Source organism: Octodon degus, unplaced genomic scaffold (genome assembly GCF_000260255.1).
Source record: "Octodon degus isolate 3935 unplaced genomic scaffold, OctDeg1.0 scaffold00156, whole genome shotgun sequence".
Lineage (NCBI taxonomy): Eukaryota > Metazoa > Chordata > Mammalia > Rodentia > Octodontidae > Octodon > Octodon degus.
In genome coordinates, this window is record NW_004524732.1 from 5,762,230 (window position 1) to 5,776,442 (window position 14,213).

At 54.1% G+C, this 14,213-nt stretch overlaps 1 protein-coding gene across 2 annotated transcripts in view; it reads right to left on the reverse strand.

Annotated features, from left to right (window-relative positions):
• Positions 1 to 2,193: 2,193 nt before the first annotated feature.
• The window catches only part of Rangap1 (Ran GTPase activating protein 1), a 31,372-nt gene continuing 19,352 nt past the window's right edge, over positions 2,194 to 14,213 (reverse strand). For both annotated transcript variants that reach the window (XM_004642566.2, XM_023702686.1), the window contains exons 6-16: positions 13,466 to 13,600; positions 9,527 to 9,685; positions 8,554 to 8,667; positions 8,172 to 8,271; positions 8,008 to 8,092; positions 7,008 to 7,176; positions 6,177 to 6,296; positions 4,436 to 4,538; positions 3,475 to 3,563; positions 3,229 to 3,350; positions 2,194 to 3,044 (exon numbers count right to left, since the gene is read on the reverse strand). In XM_004642566.2, coding sequence (XP_004642623.1) covers positions 2,975 to 3,044; positions 3,229 to 3,350; positions 3,475 to 3,563; positions 4,436 to 4,538; positions 6,177 to 6,296; positions 7,008 to 7,176; positions 8,008 to 8,092; positions 8,172 to 8,271; positions 8,554 to 8,667; positions 9,527 to 9,685; positions 13,466 to 13,600 — 1,266 coding nt within the window. In that variant the 3' untranslated portion in view covers positions 2,194 to 2,974. The remainder of the gene's footprint in view (positions 3,045 to 3,228; positions 3,351 to 3,474; positions 3,564 to 4,435; positions 4,539 to 6,176; positions 6,297 to 7,007; positions 7,177 to 8,007; positions 8,093 to 8,171; positions 8,272 to 8,553; positions 8,668 to 9,526; positions 9,686 to 13,465; positions 13,601 to 14,213) is intronic.

A 14,213-nucleotide genomic window follows, 5' to 3' on the forward strand; every position in this document is an offset into this window, starting at 1 on the left:
AGCTTGTTCTAAGTAGGTGCTTTAGACCACTGAGCCATCTCACCAGCCCAGTACTAATACAATTTGATTGGAAAAAGCTACCAGGCATGCAGGGGGTCGCGATGCAAGCTTATAACCCAGAATTTAGGAGGCTGAGGCAGGAAGTTCGTCACAAGTTCAAGGCCAGCCTGCGCTACACAGTGAATTCAAGACCCAGTAATTCAATACTCTGCATGCCTGTAATCCTGTGCACACCTGTAATCCAGCACTCTGGGAGGTTGAGACAGAAAGATTACGAGTTCAAACCCAGCCTGGGCAATTTAGTAACCCAGCCAGTCATCTCCAAATTTTAAGGGCTGGGGCCAGGGAGATAGCTCAGTAGAATAAGCGCCTGCCTAGCACCGCAAGGGCCAGAGTTCAATCCTCGGTTCAAAAATTTTAAGAGCTATGGGTGTAGCTGTCTGAAGGCCCTTGGTTCAGTCCAGGGGAAGTGGTGAACGGGCACTTTGTGCCTGGTTCTCCATCTTTTTTTTTTTTTTGCGGAACCAGGGATTGAACTCAGGCCCTTGCGCTTGCCAGGAAGCACTTATTTCACTGAGCCATCTCCCTGGCCCCAAAGGCAGAAGGATTTTTTTTACTCCAAATGCCTTCAGGGCGGGTTTGGCTGGCTTCAGTTGTGGTTATGGAACCACAGCCACCTGAGCCTGACAGCTCTGGGGAAGCAGCCACTTAAAGAACAGAGCTAGGGCCAGGGCCCCTGTTCTCCATCTTGAGAAAAACTTTTTTACCATTATCAATGTTAACTGTGGGCTTTTCCTGCATGGCCTTTACTATGCTGAGCTAATGTCTTTCTAGTCCTGTTTCGTCATGAGGATGCGGAGCTTCCACGTGCCCCTCACGTCTGTTGAGATGACGACATGCCACGACCCTCCCCCCGTTCTGATAGGGTGGTCCTTCCACGAGCCAGCATGCTGCATCACCCTTGCTAGCACCCAAAGGACAAATCGCACTGGTCACTGCGTGTGGAGGAGCACACGCACACACCTTGGCTTGGAACCTCAAGTCGCATTCTCTTCTGCTGCCTCACTGTATCCGCAGCTGCAGCAATGCATTTTTTTCTTTACAACATTGCATTAAGCAGCTTTACTTCTACCTGTCACTTTGATCTTTGCCCATGTCACAAAAGCCCGTGTTTAGAGGGGTTGGGGGTTTCTCGAAGGTGACCACCTCAGTGGACTCCTGGGGGAGTTCACGGCCGAGCGTGGCAGGCCTTCCCAGGTGGGAGTTTAGGTACCTGAGACCCTTCCGATGCAGTTGTGGTCCCTGCCTAAGCTGGAGCTTGGTGTACTGGGGTCCCAAAGGTGGCCTCAGCAAGCAGCCGTCTCGGCCCCCGCCCATGCTCAAGGCTGCCCAGCTGGGCTGAAAAGGGCCTTGGGCACTTGGCACCCTGCATTTTGGAGAGCACTGTGCCCTCTCCTAAGGGTGCAGAGCTGGGCACAGAGGGCCTGCAGGAGTGGCATGAGACCCCGTTCCCACTCGTGGGAAGGATGCCGAGTAGAGGCCCCTGGGCACCATCCTGGCTAAGCATCAGGGAACTCCTTGGTTCTCGGGACACTTCAGGGTTTCCTTGCCTCACTGCCTGCTGTCCTCACACAGGGCTACAAGTAGTTTTGGTTTTTTAGATAGGGTTTCACCACGTCACTAAGTTTCCTGTGGTGAGCACAATCTTGCAATCCACCTGCCTCAGCCTCCCAGCCTGGTAAGAAATCTTGAGTGAAAAAAAAAAAATCTTGAGTGAAAAACATTGGTGGGGTCTGTCCTTGGTGTTCCCGCCTCCCCAGAGGTGTTCGCTGTGTAACAAAGAAGGTGCTGTCAGCAGGTCCTCCTACTTGTGCTGATAGGATGAGGGACCCTGGGACGTGGGGCTTTCCCAGGCAGGACCCACTCTGTAAAGCGACTTTGCCAGCCCCGGGTTCCTGACTGCAATCAGCAAGGCCTGCAATGATTCTGGGCAGTGTCCAGCCCAGCCGCAGTACAGATGAAGGGGCCACAAGGGGCCAAAGAGTCACAGCCCAAGGGAGGTGACTGGATTGCAGGCCAGAGTCAGGACGGGCCCTGCACAAGGCTGGCCCCAGGCTCCTGCCGGACTGAGGTGGGACCCACATAGTATGTCCAGAATGATGCCACTTGGGCAAGAGAATTTTCTCAGTCTCCTCAGCTGCCACAGGTGACTTTATTTGTGAAGCTTCTAGGCACAGCCCAGACACGCAGAGAGCACACTGTAAGCACAAGGCGGTCACGGCACTGCCAGGCCTGACCTACTCTCCCTGCCCTGGTGATCCTAGGAGAGCAGCCCCAGATGAAGCACTGGCATCAGAGTTCTAACTCCTCCTCCCTGGGCAGAGCGGCCCCTCTGGCTCAGCCCCACCGTTCCTGGACCGGCTGGTATCACCGCTGGTGGCTCTTCTGGTCCACCTGAGCAGGGGCTGGGGGCCTGGCCTCTGAGCCATCCCCACCTGCAGCCTCTGCTCCATAGGCCGCTCAGTTCACATGACAGCTCGAACAGTGGAGGCAGCAACTGCTGCAGGCCTAGGCCAGGTGGAATACAGCCCAATGTGACACAGACAGCAGAGCACGTGAGAGCATGTCCCAGGCCTTGGCACAGCCTGGGAGGCAAAAGGACAGCAGGGCAGGGGACAGCTGCACCAAGGAGCGCAGAGCACCCCCAGGTGGTGCTGAGTCTTTAATGGCAAAGCGGCCTGCAGCCCATGGCTGGGGCTAGCGCTCCGCAACAGACCAGGGCCAGGGAGACGTGAAAAACCCCATCCTGATGCAGGGCGCACGTACCGCACCGACATACGCACTGGACCACACGACACAACACCAAGACCCTCCCTGCCTGTCAGTCCTGTCCTGGGGACACAAGGGCTGCAGCGCAGATCTTCCTGGCCCCCATTCCTAGGGTGGGTCGGGGACAGAAGAGGCGGCCAGAAGGCTACACCTTGTAAAGCGTCTGCAGCAGGCTGTGGCGGGCAAAGGAGCAGGACTCCAGGGCGCCGTTGGGCCTGCAGGGAAAAGCAGAACATGAGAGGCAGACACTGGGGGTGGCAGAGGGATCTGTTGCCCAGGTGGGGACTCAGAGCTGTCCTTTTCACCAGGACTTGAGAGACATGAGCCCCTTGGCCCAGCCCAACAGCCCAGCAGAGACTCCAGCCCAGCCAACAGGGGGCGCAACGAGGCCACACTCACTTGGTGATGAAGGCCAGCAGCAGGGGTGCAAGGGCCTTGGGAAAGTAGTCCTGCTGCACCACGTGGTTCAGCGCCATCAGGGGGCCATAGAGGTTGGTGATAGCCTTGATCTTGTCTTCACTCTGCAAGGGGAATACTGAGAAGCTGGGGGGACCCCAGGTGCCCTTGTTCCCTATCACAGACACAGTTCAACTCCATGACGGGGCCCAGCCCAGAGGACCCTGGCCCTGGGACACACTGCCTCACCTTGAGCAGGCCCATGTGGACCAGCAGGCTGGTGAGGAAGGCATTGGCGTTGAAGGCTGAGGAGCTGAAGGCCTTCCTCATGAGGGCATCTGCGACACAAGCACAGGGTAGCAGGGTGAGAGACAGGAGAGGTGTCATGGGCCAGAGACTCCCAGAGTCCTCCTCACACACAAGCCTGGCCACTTACCTGTTCTAACCAAACAGGGACACGAGAGGGATGGCAGGGACAGAGGCGCCAGGGTGAGGGCAGCTGGCACCAGGGAGCAGAAACTTGTCCCCCATCTTAGCCTCACAGGTGAAACAATGTGGGGACAACACTCCCGGGCTACCACACATGGGGTGGAAGACCCAGTGAGGAGAGGGACAGCGTGCTTACTCTAGAGAACAAACAGCAGACCTCAGAATACTCAGCCTGGGTTTCCACTGAAGCCCCCATTCTATCCCTGCCACTCTTGGAGCTCAAATCCAGGAAGGAGCACCGCGTGTCACTGTTCCTCTCTCCTTTGCCATGAGCAATGTCCTTACTCATGAGGCCCTTCCTCCTCTCTGCCCACCTCTGGGCTCAAACTGATGGTGACAAGGTGGAAGAGGACACTCAGAGAATGGGGCCAGCACCACAGATCGCCAAAGCCAGAAAATGAAGTGGGCTCCTCTGTGCTCCTCTGTGCCAGGCCTGCCTGCAGCTGTGGACATGGGAGCTGCACACCTCTCCCAGACAGGAAGCGTGCACGGGGTCTTGGGGATGTTCACGGCCTCCTAGGTAGGCAGGGTCTCACCCAGCCACAGGGCTTTGGGAAAGGCCTCAGTTTCTCCAGCTGTGGATACTGGAGAGTGCTCAGCACACTCCTCTGGAGGACCACGGCAAGAGCCCGACAGAATGGCTCAAAGGGTTCTGTCGCAGAGGGTTCCGGACACCATCCATCAACATCCCCTGTGGGGTGTCTACCCTGGCCCACATTACCTACTGCATCCTGCACTGCTGTCCTCACTGTGGCCTCGTCCTTGAACACTGACGACACCTTCAGGAAGGCTGAGACCACCTTCTCCGGATCAGATGTGTCAGTCTGAAGACATGAGAGACAATGGCAGGTCACCAAGGTCAGAGCCCAGGACTCTGGCATGTGGTGAACAGAAGTCTAAATTCTGCTTCTGACCAGAAGAGGTCTGGAGAGGGGGGAAGACCACAGGACCCGATGGGCAGGATGCAGGCAGTCCCTCCAGCCGGCTCCCATCTGACCTACAGCATGTGGGCCGCTGGGAGCAGGTGGCTGGACGGAGAAATCACACAGAAGGCAGACACCGTCCACCTGCGAGGAAGCCAGAGCTACTTCTACTTCTCTAGTAATGGGGGCAACAGGGAAAAACGGAAACTGCCAGGCAGAGTGGCTTGCTCTGAAGTGACAGACACACTCACTGGAATAAAAAAGAATGAGAGCGGGGCTGGGGAGATGGCTCAGTGGTCTAAAGCACCTACTTAGAACAAGCTTAGCAAAGCACAGGGACCGCGGTTCAATCCCCCAGCACCACATGCCAGCCAGCCCTGCCCCCTGGTGGGCTGAGCTGGCCACACACACACACACACACACACACACACACACACACACACACACACACACACACAAAAAAAAAAAAAAAACTTTAAAAAAAAAAAAAAAAAGAATGAGCGCTCTACCTAGAGGAAACTGTGGAATGCTGTGACACGAAGCTTGCATTAGCTGAGTATGCTTTTGCACACCTGTAATCTCCCAGTACTCTTTGAGGCTGAGGAAGGATTAGAGGTTCTACCCCAGCCTGGGCAACTTAGTGAAACCCTGTCTCGAAAAAATGATTTAGTTATTTATTTGGTACCAGGGACAGAACTCACGACCTTGCACTTGCCAGGCAAGCACTTATGCCACTGAGCTATCTTCCTGGCCCTCAAAATTAAAAAAAAAAAAAAAAAAAGAGCTGAGATATTCAGTGTGAAGGCCCTGGGTTCAATCCCAAGATTATACTAAAGTACAGTGCGTGACACAAACAGACACTCACAAATCACCTCAGAACAAAGCAACGACCAACCAAGCAGTGAGGCTGGAGCAAGGGCAGTTTCCACTGGGTACACATGGGGCCAGGCAGCTGCTGACCACACAGAAGCCCAGGGATACACTGGGCACCTGGGTGTGAATCCCTGTGGTGAGGTTGCGGCGGGCAGGCTGCCCTTACTGCAGGCAGGGGGCTCACAGATATCCTGCACATGCTTATCTGTGTGTATGCACTTTTTGTTTTGTGTGTACGTGTGTCTGGCTGGCTGGCTGGCTCGGCCCACACTGTGGGCAGGGCTGGCATGACATGTGGTGCCAGGGGATCAAACCACGGTCCCTGCACTTGCCTATGCAGGCACTTTAGACCGATGAGCTATCTCGCCAACCCTCTTTCCTCCTTGCGCTTGCCAGAGAAGTGCTTATTCTACTGAGCCATCTCCCCAGCCCCTACCTGTTTGTTTCTTGAGACAGGATCTTGCTCAGTAGTCCAGGCTGGCCTTGAACTTGGGGTGATCCTCCTGCCTCAGCCTCCCAAATCTGGGATTATAGGAGTGTGCCACTATGCCTGACTATATGCCTGCATTTAAAAGTTTAAAAGAACCAAGGGCCAGGCCCCTAGGTAACAGCAACCCCTCCCCTCTCCCTGTGCTCCACTGTCCCGTCTCTGTGGAGGACTCTCACCTGCTGGGCTATCAGCACTGAGCTTTTGGGCCCAAGGCGCAGCAGCTTCTCAGGGGAGGGGAAGGCCAGGAAAGTGGAGACATCGGCGGGCAGTGGGGACGACAGTGACGGAGCCGGCTCCTGAAACAGGTGATATAAGGTGGTGGGGATTGGGGGGGGGTGCTCCACAGATTCCCAGCTCTGGAACACCCACCTTCACTCTAGGCAGGCCTGGGCTAAGGTCTGAACTGTCCACCACTCCACACTGCTCCTCTAGGTGGATCCCTGTGGGGCCATGCAAGGCCCCAGAAATGACTCAGGAGAGGCCACTAGGAACGGGAGTGCAGCCGGGGTCAGAGCTGCAGTGGACACTGAGGGCCGGGCCAGCTGCCTGAGACCACTCGTCACCACGATGCTTGCAGAACCCTGGAAAGCACCCAACTCACCCGGGGCCAGGTGCTCCTGGCCTTCCCAAAGCTCCCTGGAGCTTCCTTTGGGAATTTTGAAGGAACACAAATGAACAGCTTAGGAGTGGCAGTCCAATGCCACCAGGGCCTGACAAGGGACACCAAGGGTGTGCCACAGTCCCAGCTACAATCTCTAGAGCACAAGGCCCTGAAGGAATACCAAAATAATTCACTGCTGGGTGAGAAAAAAACACCTATTTTTATACTGATACTCATATAAAAGTAGAGTGCAGAGCCAGATGTGATGGTACATGCCTGGCATCCCATAGCTGGAAGCCTGAGGCAGGAGGATCAGTGAGTTTGAGGCTAACCTGAACTATAAAGTGAGACCCCAAAACCTAAATAAATGAAAAGCACTGTAGCCCCAGCAGTGACAGGAACTTACTCCAGGGCTGGAGTTCAGAATCTTCCTTGAGGGCGTGGCTGGTTCCTCTTCCTGTCTTTGCTGCGGCTCTTCCTCCTCTTCCTCTTCTTCTTCCTCCTCCTCATCCTCTTCTTCCTCATCTTCTCCTTCCTCATCTTCTTCCTCATCCTCATCCTCACCCTCGTCATCACTGCAGAGAGGAGCTGGTAAGGCAGACCTTCCCTGCCCTTGGCCTACAGGCCCAGCCCTGTAAGGGGGAACAGGGCAGCCCTGCTCCCAGGGAAGACACAGATCGCCACAGGAGGTGCCCCTGCCACTGAAGGCACCACACCACCTCCTGGGGACCCAAGCCTCTGAGGGGCCTGGCCACTGGAGCCCGTAACTGCCTCCTATGCAGATGAGGACACTGGGAGTGGCCTGGGGTGGCTGGCAAGAACTGACTGTGACACTGTAGGAGGCCTGCCTGCCCACTTGCCCTACTCTGTACGGAACACTGGAAAACCCCTTCCTTCCCTGTGGCACTGAGGACTAATCCCAGGGCCTTAGTACTGAGCTATATCCCTGGCCCTGTTTTATTGTCTGAGACAACAGGCTCTTAGTGCTAAAATCCCCAGGCTGGAGAACTCCTTATCCTCCCACCTCAGAGTCCTAGCAAACTAAGACTACAGGTGTGTGCCGCCATGCCTGGCTTCTCTTTCGCCAGCTGCTTCCTTGCTAGTCAATTCAGGAATGCCTCACTTCCCAGCCTGCAGCTCCCACAGCCTCCTGCCCCCACATTTGCTGTTCGGCCCTGTCAGCCTCCAAGACTCACCCCCCACAGAGGGCAGCATTTTGGTACCCACCCAGCCCAGAGGAGCAGACAACGGCTTTGTCACCCTACCCCATCTCTGCCACTCAGAAACCTTGGTCACCCTCTGTCCCTGGTGCCAGCACAGGGCCTGGCACACACAGGCACTCAGCAAGTTTCTGGGTGAGCATGCAGAGGAAGGAGTACGTGCACACGGGGCTACCTGCCTCCTACCTAAGGGACGCCAGCACCTTGGCCATGTTGAAGCTGTCCAGTACCTCCTGGAGCTGCTCGCAGCCCTCCTCTCCTAGGGCGTTGCCTGCTCAGAGGGGACAACAAGGTGAGAACGGTGCAGGGCCAGGCCCAGGGTGGTGCTAAGGGCCCCCCAGCCCCATTACCATTGAGGTCCAGCTTCTCCAGCTCAGCCTTGTCAGCTACGGCCTCTGCCACTGCCAGGGCAGCATCTCTCTTGATTTCGCAGAAGGACAGGTTCAGCTCCTGGAAGAAGAGAAAGGTGGAGGCTGGCAGCTACTGGGGGGCTAGGTCCTTCTCCCTAGCCCGGCTCCTTTAGAGGCACAGGGACCAGAAGCCAAACACGCCTGATAAAATGATGCCTGTGCCCCTACACATGACCAGTGTGAGGTATACTCTGACACTGTACCGCTTCCTTCCCTCCCGTGACAACAATGTGCCTCAGAGAGACGGAATGGTGTGGAAGGGCAAGGGGCTGGGCTTCCCCCCCCCCATGAGCAGGACCCAGGTCCTGGAGTGCAGCGGCACCTTGAGCTTGGGCAGACCCCCGCGCACAGCATCTGCTAAGGCCACAGCCCCCTTGGAGCGCACCAGGCAGTCCCCAAAGTTGATCACTTCCACCTGCCGCAAGGTCTTCAGGCTCTGTGAGGAAGGAACAAGGTCCAAGGTGAGGGTGCAGGCCACACTGTTCTGTTACCATGCTGTCCTCCCATGTCCTGGACTGGCGCCTCCCACAGCTCAGCTCCTCTCCCAACCTCCAAGGGGCCTCTGGGGTGTGGGCTCCACATCTAACATGTCTATCGCAGCACACCACCCCCTACAGCCCTCCATGGCTCCCCATTACTTACAGGACAGGGCCTCATGGAACCAGCAAGGCTCTGAGGTCTTGTTCCCTTCCCCATCATCCCTCCTGCACCTGCAGGACCCAGGAGCAAGGCTCCCTCCTGATCCAGGCCTCCCACGCCCCATGATCCCTCCATCCACTCATCCCACCCTCTGTCCACTTGTCCGGCACAACTCAGCCAGCATACGAGCTCTTTCAGAAGCCAGCCCCACCACAACAGAGCTTATTCTGAGCACTCCACACTTATCTGGTGACACCTGTAGCACCAGGGGAACCATGGGGTGCTTGCCAACCAGCACCCTCGCTCACTGCTTGGTGGCTCCCTGCCCTCCATAAGGAGGGACCCATGGGGCCTGCACCTGCTACAACCTGGGCACCATATAGGGGCCCAGTGGAAGGCTGCTGGGTGAGTCAATGCAGGAAGCCAGGGCAGGCACTTTGTCTCCTGTAGCCTGAGGATGAGACAGCCCCAGCACTGGAGGCAGGTGCAGGCTGTGCAGGATTCAGGGAGCAGTGCACAGCCTCCTTGTGACTGCGGTCCTATTCCAATGTGTACACACAGCAGGGAAGAGGGCAGAGCCCCCCCTGCTGGCAATACAGAGGTAGCAGCCAGGCCCTGGCTAGCCGGCCAGGGAGGCCCCCCACACACCCACCTACCTCGGCCATGGCCACCGCGCCCTTCTCAGTAAACGTGTTGTCATTGAGGTTGATGACCTGCAGCAGGGGGTTGATAGCGAAGGCCTGGGCCAGGGCTGTGACACCAGGGTGGTTGATCCCGTTCTGCGGCATGTGCACCTCCTGCAGTGTCCCAATGATCTGCGAGGGCAGGACGACAGTGCAGAGTAGACCCCAGGCCAGCAACACCAGCAGGGACAGGCCGGGACATCTCTGTCCCAGGTGCTTGGCACAGTGTAGAAGGTACAGAACAAGCCACGCTGCACTCATCAGCCAGCTAAGAAAGCCCCTGGGTTGCTCCTCAGAAAAAATGTTTTTAAATTTCAATAAAAATAGGGCCGGGGGGCCTGCCCCTTAGCTCATGGGGGCCTGCCCCTTAGCTCAGTTCTTTAAGTGGCTGCTTCAACAAAGCAGTCAGGCTCAGGTTGCTGTGGTTCGATCCCCACAGCACAAGCCAGCCAAACCTGCCTTGAAGGCATTCGGCGCAAAAAAAAAAAAAAAAAAAAAAAAAAAAAAAAAATTGGAGCCGGGGAGATGGCTCAGTAGAATAAGTGCTTGCCTGGCAAGCGCAAGGGTCTGAGTTCAATCCCCGGTTCCGCAAAAAACAAAAATAAATAAATAAAAATAAAAAAAATTTAAAAAAAATAAAAATAGGGCCAGGGAGATAGCTCAGTAGAGTAAGTGCTTGCCTGGCAAGCACAAGATCCTGAGTTCAATCCCCAGTACCAAAAAAAAAAAAAAAAAAAAATCAAAAAAAATAAACAGAACTACAAAGGAAGTTCACTAAAATGAAACAGTTATCAAAACACGGAAAAAAGGGCCGGCCAAACAGCTCAGTGAATTAAAGCACCTGCCTAAGGCAGACACAGGGGCCAGGGGTTCAATTCCTGGCCTGCTGTGCTGGCTCTGCCCCCCCCCCCAGGCACACTGAGATGGCGACTGAGACTGGGCATGGTGGTGTGCGCCTGTAATCCCAGCTTTTGGGAGGCTGAATGCACAGGTGGATCACTAGAGCCCGATCTTTGTAGCAGCACTGGGGAGGCTGAGGCAGCACTGTTGTGAGTTCGAGGCCATCTTGGGCTGCATAGGTGAGATCAAGGGTAGCCTGAACTACATGGTAAGGCCCTGTCTCAAAAAAAAAAAAAAAGGTGGGGGAGCTGTAGAGGACGTAGCTCAGCGGCATACACATCTGTCTGGCAAGCACACAGGTCCTGAGTTCTATCCCCAGTACCAGAAAAAATAAAAAGAATGCTATGGCAGCACAGATGCTTCTCCCCATTGTATTAGGGACTGAACACAGGCCTTTGCACTGAGCTACACCTCCATTCCTTTTCATTTTCTATTCTGGAACAGGACCTCACTAAAGCTGCTAAGAAAACTTGTAATCCTGCCTTAGCCTACCAGAGTGCTGAGATTATAGGAGAAGACAGACAATGCACAGTCTATGGTACTCATAAAAAACAAGATCTGGGAGTTTACTGTTACAGCAACTTGTAAATATCAAGAAACAAATTTCTTTCTTTTTCTCTAATTTTGGTGACAGAGTCTGACTCTTCCCCGGCCCATAAATAAAGGCAGGGCAGGGGCTCGAACTTGCGAAGTTGCGCTGTAGAGGCTGATGCATAAACCGCTACGCTATCTCTCCAGCTCAGAGTCTCACTCTTACCTGAGCTGCTCCTAAACCCACTGGCACAAGCAGCAGTCTCCCTTGTAGTGAGGACTGCAGGCTTGTACCGCTGCACAAGTTTGAGGCCACACTGAGCAGCTCAGCAATATCCTTTTTTTTTTTTTTGGTGGAACCGGGGATTGAACTCAGGCCCTTGAGCTTGCCAGGGAAGCGTTTATTCCACTGAGCCATCTCCCTGGCCCCACCCCAGCTCAGCAATATCCTATTTCAAAATTCCAGGGGCTGGGGAGATGGCTCAGTAGAATAGGTGCTTGCTGGGCAAGGGCAAGGGCCTGAGTTCAATCTCTGGTTCTGCCACGAAAAGGGGGGTGGGGGGGAGCGAGGAGATGGCTCAGTAGACTAAGCACTTGCCTGATAAGTGCAAGGGTCTGAGTTCAATCCCTGGTTCCTAAAAAAAAAAAAAAAAAAAATCTAAAAAACGACTGGGTTCAATCTCTGTATCACAAAAAAAAAAGCGCAGTATTATATAACAGCTAAAATTCACTTTACCCCAAAATATTTCACAGCTACTTTTGTCCCAGTGAGCTCAAGTGTTGCAAGTATCTTTGTAAAATTCCATGTGACTCATGTGACACTGGCCTCCCCTTGAGTAGTAGTCTGTGTCTTCTATTAGTTGCACATTGGGGCTGGGGATTTGCCTAGCAAGCTAGAAGCCCTAGGTTTGGTTCTTGGCACCAAAAACAAAAAATAAACCTCTCCTATAAGTTGCAAATCATGGTAAAAAGTGATCTCTTGGGCTGGTGAGATGGCTCAGTGGTCTAAAGCACCAACTTAGAACAAGCTTAGCAAAGCACAGGGACCGCGGTTCGATCCCCAGCACCACATGCCAGCCAGCCCCGCCCCCTGGTGGGCTGAGCTGGCCACACACACACACACACACACACTAAATAAACGTAAAAATAAATAAATAAATGATAAAAAAAAAAAAGGCAAAACAAACAAACAAAAAAAAAAAAACTTAGCCCCTTGTGCTTGCCAGGCAAGTGCTTAGTCTACTGAGCTATCTTCCCAGCCCCAGTGAGTGATAAATATGACACAAAATGTGAGGCTCAAGGATAGCTTGGTGATGATGCATGTTTAGCACACACAAGGCCCTGGGTTTAATCCCTGCCCCCAAATACTCTCCCTAAAACAAAATGCAAGATGTGCATAACCACATATTTATGTACTGAGTAACCAAAGGCTATTATTAAAGAATTTGGGAGTCAAACATTACACTCAAGGGGTCAGGGAGATGGTTCAGTGGAATAAGCGCTTGCCTGGCAAGCGCAAGGGCCTGAGTTCAATCCCCGGTTCTGCCAAAAAAAAAGAGAAAGAAAGAAAAACAAAAACATTACACTTAGGAGCTGGAGGGGTGGCTCTGTGGGATTCTCACTGTGTAGGGGATCAGCACCCCTTGGTTAATCGTAGTGTTTAGCTATGTTGAGACAGCAACGATGTGATTTTCTCTCTCTGTGCTCACAGAGCCCCTGAACTCTCCCCACACTGGGTTAAGAACCCTATTTTAAGCATAGCAAAGGTCAACAGAAAAGAGAAGCAGCCAGTGTCCTGCCTACCCCAGAAGAGGCAAGCGTTCCCTAATCAAGTGGTCCAGGGAGTCACAGACAGGCAAGGTGAGGCTTCTTTAGATGCAAACTGGTGGACAGATCACTATCCTAGGAAACAGTCCCATGAACAGGGTGGGGAGGTAGCTCCGTGGTACAGCACTTGCCTGGAGTGCATGAGGCCCTGGGTTCATATCCCAAAAAGTAAAACATAAAATAACAGAAGGAAACAGAACCAACATTCCACCCCAGTGGGAGGCACCCAGAATTCATCGTTAAGGGCCTTAACACAGGGCCCTGGAAAAGTAAAAAAGGGAGGAGGCCCTGCTCCCACTTGTCTTGTGTCCCCATCTGACAAGTATGTGTGCTTAATTCCCATTGTCCTTTTTTTTTTTTTTTTTTTTGCAGAACCAGGGATTGAACTCAAGCCCTTGCGCTTACCAGGCAAGGGCTTATTCTACTGAGCTATCTCCCCGGCCCCTCCCATTGTCCTTGAGGCTGCTGAGGCAAGTGACACTCTCAGACCAGATACCTGCCCTGTCCAAGGTTATAGTCTTCTCAAACAGAGTGTGGAGCTGCTGCTGACCTGCCGAGGTGGTGGGGGGTGTGGGTGTGAGCGAGGGACATTTTGGGACTAGGCAGAAAGTGGCACTCTTCGCCCACCAAGGCAGGACAGAAGAAATCACTCACCCCAAAAGCTTCTGCCAAGGCAGTGGCTCCATCATTCTCCAGACGGTTCCTGCCGGCTACAAAGACCTTCAGGGCCAGTGGCTTGCCTTGGGCACTGGACTTGCGGTGACACTCAGTCAGAGCTGCCGCTAGGATCTGCAAGGAGGGGTGAGGCACAACTCATTAATGCACACGGTCAGCCCCAAGCTGGGCTCAATCCTCCGGTCTCAGCAGCTAGAACACAGGTGCATGCCACCATGCCGAGCTCAGAAGCCCTCTCTGGTCAGGAAGCAACTGAAAGACTCTGGAACCAGAACCTAAGCCTAGACAGTGCTTGAGAGAACCAGGGTCAGGACCGCAGTTCAGACATACCATCGGAGAAGGCCCTGGCCCGCGATGGCTAGGCATAGCAGGGTGACAGCTGCCAAGGCACAAACCTAAAATCCAGCTTGACCTGTTTCTAATATGGAGCCAGGAGGTAGCTTCCATCCTGACTGTACCACAAGGCAAAGCCCAAGTGCTGATTAGTAGCTAGACGTGGTACAGCACACCTGTAATCTCAGCACTTGGGAGGCTAAGGCAGGGCAATCACTGAATTCAAGAACAGCTTGGCAGGGCTGGGGAGATGGCTCAGTGGTCTAAAGCACCTACTTAGAACAAGCTAAACTAAGCAAAGCACAGGGACCGTGGTTCAATCCCCCAGCACCACATGCCAGCCAGCCCCGCCCCCTGGTGGGCTGAACTGGCCACACACTAAATAAATAAATAA